This window comes from Podarcis erhardii (assembly GCF_964252035.2).
Source record: "Podarcis erhardii genome assembly, chromosome: 16".
NCBI lineage: Eukaryota > Metazoa > Chordata > Lepidosauria > Squamata > Lacertidae > Podarcis > Podarcis erhardii.
Window position 1 is genome coordinate 8,519,935 of NC_138514.1, and position 13,793 is coordinate 8,533,727.

General features: G+C 43.3%; 1 protein-coding gene across 1 annotated transcript in view; it reads left to right on the forward strand.

Moving 5' to 3' along the window:
• The first annotated feature begins 4,021 nt into the window (after positions 1–4,021).
• The window catches only part of KCNU1 (potassium calcium-activated channel subfamily U member 1), an 89,831-nt gene continuing 80,059 nt past the window's right edge, over positions 4,022–13,793 (forward strand). Inside the window, exons 1-4 of the mRNA XM_081843272.1 lie at positions 4,022–4,248; positions 5,106–5,201; positions 9,452–9,513; positions 13,315–13,405. Coding sequence (XP_081699398.1) covers positions 4,066–4,248; positions 5,106–5,201; positions 9,452–9,513; positions 13,315–13,405 — 432 coding nt within the window. The 5' untranslated portion in view covers positions 4,022–4,065. The remainder of the gene's footprint in view (positions 4,249–5,105; positions 5,202–9,451; positions 9,514–13,314; positions 13,406–13,793) is intronic.

Below are 13,793 nucleotides of genomic sequence, written 5' to 3' on the forward strand. Positions count from 1 at the left end.
TGAGGTTCTGCTGTGATAATGATCAACTGGTGCCATGATATGTCTTTTAGGCACCAGGCCTTTGGCTATTAAATAATCCATGGCCTGTTATATTTGTTTGAGGGAGGCCATTGTTGTTATTATTAGTATGCAGTTTTTCATTATGCTCTGTATTATGCTTTTTTAATATTCCATAAAGTATGTTCTTAATATTGTACACCTCCTTGGGGGCTTTTGATAAAGGGTGGTATAGAAATCAAACAACAACAATAATCAGTTTACTGTCCATGTTATCAATAACCAGACCTTTCAGTCCCCTAGGATGACAAAATATTTTTTAAAAATAACAATTATCCAGTAGCACCTTAGAGACCAACTAAGTTTGTTCTTGATATAAGCTTTCGTGTGCATGCACACAAAAGCTTATACCAAGAACAAACTTAAAAAGGTAAAGGACCCCTGACAGTTAAGTCCAGTCGCGAACGACTCTGGGGTTGAGGCACTCATCTCACTTTACAGGCTGAGGGAGCCAGCGTTTGTCTGCTCTGCAAATAGTTTTTCTGGGTCATGTGGCCAGCATGACTAAGCTGCTCCTGGTGCAACAGAACACCGAAACCAGAGCAGAGCATGGAAACGCCATTTACCTTCCCTACAGAGCGATACCTACTTGTACTGGCATGCTTTCAAACTGCTGGGTTGGCAGGAGCTGGGACCGAGCTATGGGAGCTCACCCCGTCACAGGAATTTGAACTGCCGACCTCCTGATCAGCAAGCCCAAGAGGCTCAGTGGTTTAGACCACAACCCAAGAACAAACTACTGAGAGAGAGGGAGAGAGAGAGAGAGAGAGAGAGAGAGAGTGCATCAGACCAACACAGCTATCTACCTGAATCTAGAACCCTAGGAGAATCAGGAGGTTACACAGGTGTGCATACACTGCATATGAGCAGATCCACCATTCAGTGACTCATCTTTATAGAGATGGTGGTGTCCACCTTTCTACTGAAGGATGTGATTTATTTATCAAGGATCCACATAGGGGCCTGTCTGACCTTGTGCTCTGCAGGTGGGTAGAGGGTAGCCCAGCTTAAGCTCTTGTGACACATAGTATGAGCAGGGAAGGAGTTTAGCTTAGCATCCCTGATGAGCACCCAAGGGACCATCTCAGTGAAGGGATGTTCATTCAATCTACCCCGACTCCTCACCAGGAACAGAAGAAAAAGACCTTGAGCACTAGAACAGGCTTCCTTCGAAATGCTGGGATACAACTCTTGGATGCCCACCTCAGCTTGATTTCAAGTGAGCAGACATAGAGGGGTACTAATCCATTAACTATCTAAATCTGGGCCCCTGAGCCAGGATTGGGTTGCCCCGATGAAGGGCTGGGGAGTTCTCAAAGCACCTTCATCATGTTAGGCTTCCTACAGTTCCCTAGATTCATTTTCTCTCAGTGCCTTGATAGTTAATAAAGTTGTGACGTTGAATCCCAGTCACGTCTTGCTTCTAGGGGTGGGGACCACCCTTGTATTTGCATGCATACAATCTAATTCTAGAAACTTGCTTTTCAGCAGATGTTGGCTTGAGCATGAGGGTATTCCACAATGGAGAGTTGATGATAATTGTGCTGGGTCAGCTGGAAAGGACACACATGTGGAAATATAAAGAAGAAGAGTCACATTGCCAAAGTTACAAAATGGCTACTGTCGGCACATTGCTTTATTCACACGGTAACACTGACTTGAACTGGCCCCCTTTGGCTTTCACAGTGGGGAGGAGATGTATTCAGTAATAGCTATATTTAAAGGCCACAAAATATTGCATTCTTTGCCCATCAGCCCTCATGCTAGGGAACTGTTTTGCTACTTGGTTTTCCTGGGCATGTGTCCCCTTTTCAGACAAAAATCACCATTTCCCCACTCAACTGTTCTGATTGCATGAAGAGAAACCTGATTGCGTTATTATTCATCCATTGGTTTCATAAAAGATTTTTTAAAAACCCTCTCTATGAACCCTAGAGATTTTGATGAAATTATATTGCAATGGGGAGTGAACGGCTGAGATAACTAGCTCCATCTGATCCCAGCAGCTGCAGAAGTGAGGCTTGAAGCAGAGGAAGGAGGAAAGAGGGATGTTCCATTATATCAAGCGATATGTAGAATATAGTGCATCATCCTTTATGTCTCCATTGTCTGTTCCCTCTGCCCAAGGCCTAGCCTGAGACTCAAACTTGTTGTGACACACAGGGGGCTTGTTGTGGCATGGTGGGGGCTACTGGGGCGGTGTGCCCGGGCACATTTGGGGGGGGCACAGTTTTGGGAGGAATGCCTGTTGCCTCCTCATGCTGGCCCTGCACCCTAGCCATGTGCCACTTTGCAAGAGCAGCTGTGTTTTGTTTTGCTGCTGGTGAGTTTGCCCAGTGCAGTGCAGGGGTCTCAAGGCAACTGCAAGTGGGGGTCGAGGACGGTGGAGGGGCTGCCTGGGCCAGAGGAGGACCATGGTAGGGTGGTGGGTGGGGAGGGAGCTAGCAGCAAGAAAGAAGCACAGAGGAAGGAGGAGAAAAATCAGCTGCTGCTGTGGAGGCTGCTGTAGCTTCCCTGCTCTTGTGAAGGAGCCAGTTGTGGGAGCAGGGGGCAGGCAGGTGGTGGTCAGGGGGAGTGGAAGGGAGGAAGCATTGAGAAGGAGCTTCTGCAATCTGTGCAGCCCACTCACCACCTGTTCCCTGAGCCGCTCTCTTACACTCTTACAGAGACTGAATCCATTGAATGAGTGCATCCAAGTCCTACCTGTGTAAAGGTAAAGGTAAAGGGACCCCTGGCCATTAGGTCCAGTCGTGGCCGACTCTGGGGTTGCGGTGCTCATCTCGCTTTGTTGGCCGAGGGAGCCAACGTACAGCTTCCGGGTCATGTGTCCAGCATGACTAAGCTGCTTCTGGCGAACCAGAGCAGCACACGGAAACGCCGTTTACCTTCCCACAGGAGCGCTACCTATTTATCTACTTGCACTTTGACGTGCTTTCGAACTGCTAGGTTGGCAGGAGCAGGGACCGAGCAACGGGAGCTCACCCCGTTGCGGGGATTCGAACCACCGACCTTCTGATCTGCAAGTCCTAGGCTCTGTGGTTTAACCCACAGTGCCACCCGCGTCCCTTACCTGTGTAGACATACCCAAATAGAGACTTAATGCCAGGTTGAGGGACCCCGTAAGTCACACTTCCCTGCTCGCTTCTTCGCCTCTCCTGTGAGGGGTTCCAGCTGCCTCATTGTCCAGGTGGCAGCATCATTCATTGTCTGCTAGGAGCCTCTGGGTTGGGGTGGGACAAGGGAGGAAGGAGCAGCACAACTGTCAACACCAATGTGATTGCCCGGTGTGCACCTCCACCCCAGTTTCTCAGTCCACTAGGGGGCACAACACTTCCCCATGCTGGGCACAGGCAACCCACACTATGCCCCTGGTGACATAGGAGATCTGCTAACTCTTTTTATTTACTTCCAACAGATCTGAGAGTTGCTGTAGGATTGTGAAAGGAGTGCTGGGGTTAATTCTTCCCATATTCCATTTGCCAACTGGTGTTGTTTACCAAAGTTATTATGGGTCCCCCTTGAGGAGAACATGAGAACATGCCACTCCTCTGAGTCTCACATGGAGATAAGTTGGGCTCACTCGAATGGAGGAGGAAGCCTTGACAGACTTCCTCCTGAAGGTGGAGAAGAGGAGATGTTTGTACCTTAGTGGGTCAATCAGAAAAGGGATGGGTCTGACCCATAAAGGCTCATTCCAGCTAAGTAAGACCACTGCACCTTGATTGCTGTGGTGTCTCATCCATCCACCCTGGGACAGTGTGGGTTTACCCAGTCACCCTTTTGGGGCTAAGTAGGAAGCAGCAGCTGAGACAACTTTCTTTGTGTAATCCACATTGTTCCTTGTTCAGCTGGTTTTCCATAAACATAGCTGATGTCTACAGCTTGCTCTATGAATGACATCATATGTTGGCAGTGACATCACAAAGATTCTAGAAAGGAAGGGTATTTCTTAGAACATCCCAAGTGAACAGTAGGAAAAAAGCAGAAGAGACAGCACAGGAATGAGATATGTATTATCATGATGTGGGTGGAAGCTGGGATGAGGAAATTGGGAGCCACTGCACTGAATATGTTCAGCTGGCCTTTATGTCCGCCTGTCTGTCCATTTTTGTGGGAGGCATCCTCCTCATCTTGATGTTCAGAGTAATTGAATACACATTGAAGTCCTTGTTTAAATTTGCTGGATTTAAGGTAAACACACAATTGGGTGCTGAGCAAGGAGGGTTTGCATGCCTGGACAATATACAGCAGATGGAACTAGTTACAGCTGGTTACTAAGAACCATCCTTGGGGAGGCATCTTGGTTCTTTGGGGTGGGGGCTGCTTTCTCGCCCCCCCCAACCACACACCAGGGATAAAATATTGGTGCGATTCAATTTATCTTGTGTGATGCTCTGACAACATACAACAACATACATGTGCAACAGTAAACAGCTCATGAGCATGGCCTTGGGAAATATACCCGCAAAGGCTAAGAAAAATGTAAACAAATTGAAGAAACTGAAAGCTGGGACTGGCTGTGAATTATCTAGTTCTGCTGCTCATGACTGCTATCCAGTTGTTTGTTGTATGTTTTTAAAGAATTGGGGAGTGTTAGTGGAATTTGCGTCATTTTCTCTATTTGTTTTTATTGTTAACACACCAACATGCTGAGGGGTTTCCAATATTTCCAGAAACCACACTTCTCTCACCCCCTTTTACACTTGTGTCTTATTTAATATTCGGGCTTGGTGCTCCAATAGGAGATCTGCCTTGCTCACCAACACGATCAAAATGAGCAGGTGTGTGCTTAGTTTTAAAGCCATTTCCCCCCCCTCCCAGTTTCCTCAAAAGATTCTGCCCCTATTTAAACACCTGGTCAGTGTTCTCATGCTTTTACAGAGACAGCTGTGCAGATTTCACTTGTGTGGCGAAGTGGGGATGTGGAGAAGTAGCAGGGGGATACACCAATAATCTGAGAGATGAGAGCACCCTGCTTGCCTGTAGCAAAGCAATGTGGATTGTGGCGCTTTTCAAGGACTCCAGCTCCTTTCTTTTCCCCTTAACAGACTCGAAGGATGCCTAGGTTAAATCTCTGGAAGAGATACTTTCAGGTTTGGGTGGTCAGGATGATCTCTGCTCAGACTGTTGTGGGACGTATACTGGTGAGTTGTTTAATTAATATGTACACATTGGGGAGGGAAGTAAAATTATTATTATTATTATTATTATTATTATTATTATTATTATTAATATACCACCCTATACATGGGGGTCTCAAGGCAGTTCACATAATAAAATCAAGCTATAAAACCACAAACTACATAATAAAAATAGGAACAACACCCCAGTAGCTCCCCCCACAAAAAATATATATTTTAAAACGGCATAGGATGTCAATCAAATCAACCAAAGGCCTGGTTAAAAAGGAATGTTTTTGCCTGGTGCCTAAAGTGTATAATGAAGGCACCAGGTGAGCTTCCCTCTGAAGAGCATTCCACAGATGGGGAGCCACTGCAGAGAAGGCCCATTCTCGTTTTGCCACCCTCCAGACCTCTCAAGGAGGAGGGACATGAAGAAGTGTAGCACCCTGCTTGTAGTTAACGCTTAGCTGGAATGAAATATTCAACGCAGCAATAGAGAAATTAAAATAATAATTTATTTGTCAGACAAATAAATATGAGGCACAGTGGTATATGGTTACCAAGCTCTGGCCTGGCCTCCTGCCATTCTGGCCAGCACTTATATTTCCTTAATCCAGCCCCCTTGCTCCTCCTGTGGCTGCCTCTGTCCAATCAGCCTGGTTGAAATTCCTATTGGCTGTTTGCTAGAACCAATCACAAAAGATACACCCATTTCCTTCTGTCCTTTTATGGAAAATAAAAGCTATATATTCTATCTATAAATGACAAATAAGTAGTAATATATCTTACATGTGTCTCAACAAGGAATCTTAATTACCAGCTCACCTCTTGCCCTCCTTGCCCTATTGCCTTCCAAAACAGATGGTTAATCTTGAATTTTTATCTTCAAGGATCTTGAGTTCACATCAACATTGAAAGATCTCCTTCATTTGGAGGTTTCTAAACAAAAAGGCCTGACAACTATATATCAGGAGTGCTCGATGGCGTCTCCTGTCTGGCAGGAGGCTGGGCTCATTTGCCCCTCTGGTCTCCTATTGCAATATGACTCTATGAAATAAGAATTTAACATTTATTTATTTCTAGATCCTTTGCATAATTACATTTAAGCTAATATATTTAATACATTATCATAGGTAGCCTTTTAAAAGAATTAAACCTTCTCAAAGTGAAAAGGAAGGAACAGTTTCCAGCCTCAAAATAAAAATAGAAAGAAGCTTCTTCTTCTCCAGCCAAGCCAGTTGCCTTTTTCACTGCTCTTGGCCTTTTTAACCTTAGGAAGAAGATATGGCTCATTTTACTATTTACCAACCCTTAATTTGTAGGGTCAGTTAACCTTGGCTCTCAGCCTGTAATTCCCTTTTTACGACTTTGAGAATTGTTTTCTGCTATAAATCAGGGGGCCCCTTTGTCTAGGAGAATAAACATTGCCAAGGTTCTCTAAGCAGCTGGTCTTCTGCCTGGCATGAAACATTTGAAAATCTTTAAGCTCATTTTAAAATACAAGCCTTGATCAAACATATAAGCTTTGATAAAAAATGCAGGCTTATGATTAGATGCCTCAGAAGTACTACAAATAATCATACATGATACTGCAGTAGGAGAGGAGGCAGGGCTGCAAGATGATAACCACCCCCATACACATTCCTTGCGTTCAGGCACCACAAAACAACACCACTCATGCAAAATCAGAAGGTACTGGCAGATTCAATAAAATCTCAAGGTTTTCCAAAGTACAAAAAAAAAAAGAACGTTGGGAGAAAAAACCCTATCCAGAATACTGCAGTCGGAAGCAGTGTCTGGGCGGAATTCATTAAAATGTCTGGGAAAATCCAGACATATGGCAACCCGTGTCAGCTGTGTTGTTTTTGCCGATTTCCCATAAAAATAGCTCAAAAACGTCATCCCTGGGTATGGCACTTCAAACTGTAACTTTATGTTGCAGGTTCAGTTTGTTATTTCAGTTAGTGATGTGTGAGGTTCATTGTGGCTTACATTGGGGACTGGCTCAGATATAAGCTGGACTACTTACCCACCAGGGACGCGGGTTGAGCTGTGGGTTAAACCACTGAGCCTAGGACTTGCTGATCAGAAGGTCGGCGGTTTGAATCCCCGTGACGGGGTGAGCTCCCGTTGCTTGGTCCTGTTCCTGCCAACCTAGCAGTTGGAAAGCACGTCAAAATGCAAGTAACGTAGATAAATAGGTACTGCTCTGGCGGGAAGGTAAACGGTGTTTACGTGCGCTGCTCTGGTTCTCCAGAAGTGGCTTAGTCATGCTGGCCACATGACCCAGAAGCTGTACGCCGGCTCCCTCGGCCAGTAAAGTGAGATGAGTGTCACAACTCCAGAGTCATCTGTGACTGGACCTAATGGTCAGGGGTCCCTTTACCTTTACTTTCCCACCAAACCCTAAAAAATAGCTCAGCTTATTTCCAAGCCAAGCAATATTTGACTTCCTCTGCTTTGAGGTCAGCATTACATGATAAGGAAGCTCAAATGCAGGCCCTAAGCCCAGCATGCTCCACCAAAATCTCTGTTGTCAAGAGTTCAAGGCCTATAACGACAATGTACTGCAATATATGGACAGATTGCGCTCTCCCAAAAGATCACAAACTTACATTCCAGTCCTAAGCCTCATAGATTTTACTTCCAGCTAAATGTTCTTTGGATTGAAGCCGACCACTTCTGATCTTAAATAGCATTTGCTTGGAGGTAAGCTCCATTGATTTCAGTGGAATTGGCTTGTATTCTGAGTAATAGCATTTTAACATCAGAGTGTACCAGAGCATTCACACCAGTTTTTCCCTCCTAGTAGATGCCTCATATTCTGGACAGAGTCAGTGATTAGTGCACCACTTCCAACTTCAATTGCAGTCATGCTGTCAAACACATCAACCTCTCCCTCCCCTTCCCAGAGTTTTATGAATGCAAACATGTGCAACCTGGACATGCTACAATTCCTGAATTAGTTTTAGAAATTATAATTTAAAACCAAGATTCAGGAAGAGTGGAGAGCAGGGCAAAGTTAAAGAGAGAAACAGTTTAAAAGAAATGGAACCAGGGGAAGTTACAAATCCCAAATCCATATAAAGTGTGGCAATGAAACTGCTAGCACATTTGCCAAGCTAAGCAGGGTCTGCTATGGTTTCAAACTGGATGGGGGACCATGTGTTGAGCTTCCTGCATTGCAGGGGGTTGGACTAGATGACTCTTGGGGTCCCTTCCAATTCTACAATTCTATTATTCTATGTGCGCTGTGTAAAATTGAATGCACTGTGTAAAATTGAGGGTTGCTTTATGTTACCCTAAGATTTTATCTGATGATGGTTGCAAATAATAATAATTTATGTTGTGACATCTGTGTACATTCCTGGACATGTTTAATTTTATGTGCTGAAAAAAAATATATAAAAACAAACAGTGCTTGATACAGATACCGGTAATCCATTTGTCCCATTCCTGCATAGTACGAACTGTGTGATGAACATATGCTTGGAAAGAGACGGTGTATCATCAGAAAATAAAGTGTCCAGTAATCTGCACATGAAAGCCATAAGGTGTACATCCACCCAACATTTTAGTGAAGTTTAAAGGAAAGGATGGGGAACTTGTGCCCTCCAGTTATTGTTGGACTTATTTTTCACCAGCCACAGCTAGCATAGGCAACACCCAGGGATAATGGGAGTTAGAGTCCAAGTGAATCTGAAGGGCTACAGAGTCCCCATGCTTGTTTCAAGAAGATAGTAAAAGGGACCAAGGAGAAGAGTCGGTGGAAGAAGATTGGAAAAAATTTAAAGCTTATCTTCAAAAATACTGTAAAATTAAGGATTGTTAGAAAGATGTTGGAAAAAGAAAATTATGTGGTTTTGGCAGAAATGACATAAAGGATTAAGTAAAAATGAATTGATGAAATAGAGAATGTAAAATTATAGTATATTAAGACAAATTATTAAGATAAAAACAAGGTTGGAAGGATTTGCTGAAATAACAATTTGAATTAGAATACAAAAATGGGAGGTGTGAGGAGGTCAAGGAAATAAGTAAAGGAAAGAAAGCTACGTAAAGGTTTGATTTGGTGTGTTTTTTTTAATTGATTGTATTTTTTCTGTCTTTTTATTTTTCTTTTTTCTCTTTTTTCTTTTTGTAACCTTTAAAATTTGAATAAATATTATTAAAAAAAAAACAAGAAGATAGTAAAATGGTTTCACATCTTGATATTTGAATGGCATGATTTAGAATCAGCTGGATTTTCATATCAGTTATCACTGTTTTAGGTTATACTGGTGTTCCTGTTTAGCATTGGATCACTCATCATTTACTTCATCAACTGTCAAAGGTAATTATAATTCAGAAATCTATCCTAAAGTGTATTTTTAATTTGTTGCTTTTTTAAAAAAAACAAGTGATATAGGTATTCAAAATATTTGTATCCACTTTTCTCTTGAAATCACCAAGATGGCAAACAACACAAGCAACAGGGAAGGATAATAAAAATAAAAATAAAAAATAGAAATAAAAAGACAATGTTAAAATTCATATTGAAACACTCAGTAATCCATCAGTCACATTAAAAATCAAATGAGCAAATTATATTGGGAAGGAGCACTCCTAGAAATGCTCACAAGAATTATATTTGGAGGCAGAACGCCCCCAAATATCTATCTTTGCCGTGAGCAAAGGTTGAAAGGTGATCAAAAATGGAGCCAGGTGGTCTTCCCCTGGGGACACAGAAAATGCCTTCTCCCCCCAACTATTTGTCATATTTCTGATGTTAGAGGAACCTGCAGCAGGATTCAGGATGACCTCAGCCCTCATAGGAAGCTCCCTATACCAGTCAGAACCTTGGCACACCTGGATTGCTATAGTTCAGACAATGGTTGGCAGCAGTTTTCCAGTGTTTCAGGCAAGAGTCTTTCCCAGCCCTGCCCAAAAATGGTACAAGGCAACTCCCTATGTTTCTGAGCCAGACCATTAGACCATCTAGCTAAGTCTTGTCCACAATGGCTGGATCTCTCCTGGTCCTACCTGGAGATGCCAGGGACTGAACCAAGGGTCTGCTGCATGCATGGTTTTGACCTTTAAAGCCCTTCATGGCCTAGGACCCTCGTACCTATGGGACCGCCTCTCCCGGTATACCCCACGGAGAGCCTCAAGGTCCATAAATAGCAGCACCCTAGGGGTCCCGGGCCCTAAGGAAGTTACATTAGCCTCAACCAGAGCCCCAGGGCCTTTTCAACTCTGGCTCCGGCCTGGGGGAACGCTCTGCCTCATGAGACCAGGGCCCTGCAGGATCTGATTTCTTTCCGCAGGGCCTGTAAGACAGAGTTGTTCTGCCTGGCCTTTGGCTTGGAGCTAATTTGATTCCCTCCCCCCTCTTTCTTTTTCCTTTCTCCTCCAGTGATGAGGTTGCATTTTAATGTTTTAATGTTTTAATGTTGTATTTTAATCTTGTTTTTTAAGTTACATTTCAATCAACTTGTTTTTTATTGGTTGTTAACCACCCTGAGCCCAGTCTTGGCTGGGGAGGGCGGGGTATAAATAATAATAATAATAATAATAATAATAATAATAATAATAATAATGCAAAGCAGATGCTCTGCAACAAAGTTATGGCCCTTCCCAATGCCAGGGATTGGGCCTTTTGCATGCAAAGCATAACAACAGAAGAAGAGCTCTTCTGGCTCAGTCTCATCCAGTCTAGGATCCTGTTCTCACTTGGCCAGCCAGGTGCCCATGAGGAACCTGCAAGCAGAACCTAATTGCAACAGCAATCTCCTTACATGTGTTTAACCACTGAGCTGGTGGTTACTCTTGCTCAGACAGGCTCATATGTGAGTAGACAGTGATACTCTTGTTCTAGGCCATGTAGGGTTTTAATTAAAGCAACAACCTCAGTACTTTGAATTGATCTTTGGAACCTACTGGTAACCAACATAGAGGAGACAGTAGTGGCACTATGTGGTGTGTTTGCACAGTGTGTATGTTTCGGCTTTCACATTCAGATTAAAATACTAAATTCCATACTTTATTCAGAAATTTAAAATACAAGGTATTCTATCAAAGTCGCTAATACTCCAAATTGAGGACCCACACGAGCAGCTGGGGAATAAATGGTGAGAAAACAGCTCCTGTATCTGTTAGATACTTGCAACTGAAGCATATGGTCTTGCTAAGAGATATAGGGTTCAGGCTACATCCTGAAAAGTGGGATTTTTTTTTTTTTCTGGGTTGGAAACAGCAACATCATATTGAAAAGCACAAATCAAAATGGCTTTGGCAATTTCGTTCTGTCATTCTGCACTTGTCAAAAACACAAAATGTGGAAACTGTCAAAGGTGCCAAATGGAATGTGAAATTCAACTTGTTGATATTTGGGAGGGGACATAGCATGGTGATGCAGCATGAGGATGGTTTTGCTCAGTTGCTGCCAGTTCTGAATATCTCATTAAACCCAAATTTGCTTTTAATGACAAATCTTGCACCAGTCTATACTGGTTGAAGGAAGAGAGTCAGGCATATGTCACACCTTAATATGCTTTACAAGCATATGCTTTGCAAACAAAAGGTCCCTGGTTTGATCTCTGTCATCTCCAGATGAGTATTTCCCCAACCCTTCCTCAAATCCTAGAGACTAGATACAGCATATTATAGTTCCATTGTTCCCATGAAAAAAGGTCAATGTTGTGATGAGTGTCATGAAATGGGCCAGATTAACCACAGCATAGCATTCCACTCAGACTTCCATTATCAAAACAAGGACCATTCATTGCCCATGTCTCTAATCGCTCATGACTCTACACTGGCTGCTGTGTGGTGCCCTATTCAATAGCCTGGCTTATATTAATTTGAAAAGGAACTAGGGCATGTTGGCCTCCTCTTTGGTTAAAATTAGTGCAGTAGCAGCAGCAGCAGCAGCAGCAGCAGCAGCAGCAGCAACAACAACAACAACAACAACAACAACAACAACAACAACAACAACAACAACTCCAGCTCCTCCTGTGATGAACCCCCAAAATCCACCTCTCTCCTTACCTAATCTAAATTACAGAAAGCTTCTTACTCTTTATACAGAGCCAGGAACTTCAGCTTATCTCAGGCACCTGCCCCGTCTCCTAGTAACTTAACTGTTTCAGAGGGATTGACTTAAAGCAAACAGCACTCCCCCTCCATTGCCCTACAATATATATCATAGAATCATGGAATTATAGTTGGAAGTGATATCAAGGGTCATCTATTTCAACCCCTGCAATGTAGAAATCAGAGCTAAGGGGTCCCTGCCAGGTGGCCATCTAGGCTCTGTTTAAAAACTCCCAATGAAGGAGAGTACAGCACTTTCTGAGGTGCCCCTTCTCAGTTTCTGGATTCCCACTGAATCAGAAGAAACAGGAGTCTTCCATGTTTTTTTGCTAGCTTCACTCCTAGAATAAGTGTTAGTGCTGGTTCTGGCTCCAGATGGTGTCGAACCTATGACCAAAAAAATGGGTGAAATCATGCCAAAGTCATATTTTGTTCTGCCAACTTGAATCAAAATGGTGCCTGGCATCCTATCATTGACAAAGATTCCCACCCACCCACCCACCTCTGGAATGCTTGAATTGGTTGTGGTGACAGTGTCTTGAGATGTGGTTGAATCTATGCCAGAAGGCTGGTGAAGTCTTGCTAAAATCAGGTTTCAGTCCATCATCGTGATTCAAAATGGTGCCCTAAATCCAAACATTGGCAAATACTACCACCTCTTCACCTCAGGAACCCTCATGCTGAGTTTGGCGATAGTATATGAAGTGGCATCCAAATCCAAAGAGAGCAGAGGAACAAACAGACAAACAAACCACGTCCCACAATATTTATTTCTATCCCAAATTTCATCCAATGAGCTCAGGGTTATGTATTTTAACCTTTTAATATTTTGCTGGAAGCCGCCCAGAGTGGTTGGGGAAGCCCAGCCAGATGGGCGGGGTATAAAGACATTATTATTATTATTATTATTATTATTATTATTATTATTATTATTAATTTATTTACATAGAACTCTGGTCTCCCTGGTCTCAGTCCAAGAATCTAACCATTACACCACACTGAGATGGGAATTCATATCGGCCTGTAAACAATAATGAATCACTTTCCCTCTCTTCTCCAGTGTTAAACAGTTCTGTCTCTCATTTGAAGACCAGACAGTTTTTGTTGACCTCTTCTTCAATTTATTCTTCCTCTTTTACTTTGGATTGCGGGTAAGAAATATTTTTCTTTTATAAATTAATAGGGAAAGTCATGGCCATGCATAAAGGAATGTGCAGTTGTTAGAATAACATATGGCAAAACCGAGGAGATGTATCTCCCCCAACACTGCCCCAACACTCTCAGTAGCAGGTGAAGTACTAAACTTTTTTCCCCCCAGGTGGCTGGTGAAAAGTCACTTCATGAAATGCATGATGGGAGACATCTGTCAGCAGGGCTGGCCCACCCATGAAGCAGGGTGAAGTGACTGCCTCAGGTGGTCAGATCCACAGGGGCAACAGATTCTGCCAGCGGCGTAGCGTGGGTTGTCAGCACCTGGGGCAAGGCAAGTAATTTGCGCCCCCTAACCCGGGGCATGGCAAGTAATTTGCGCCCCTAACC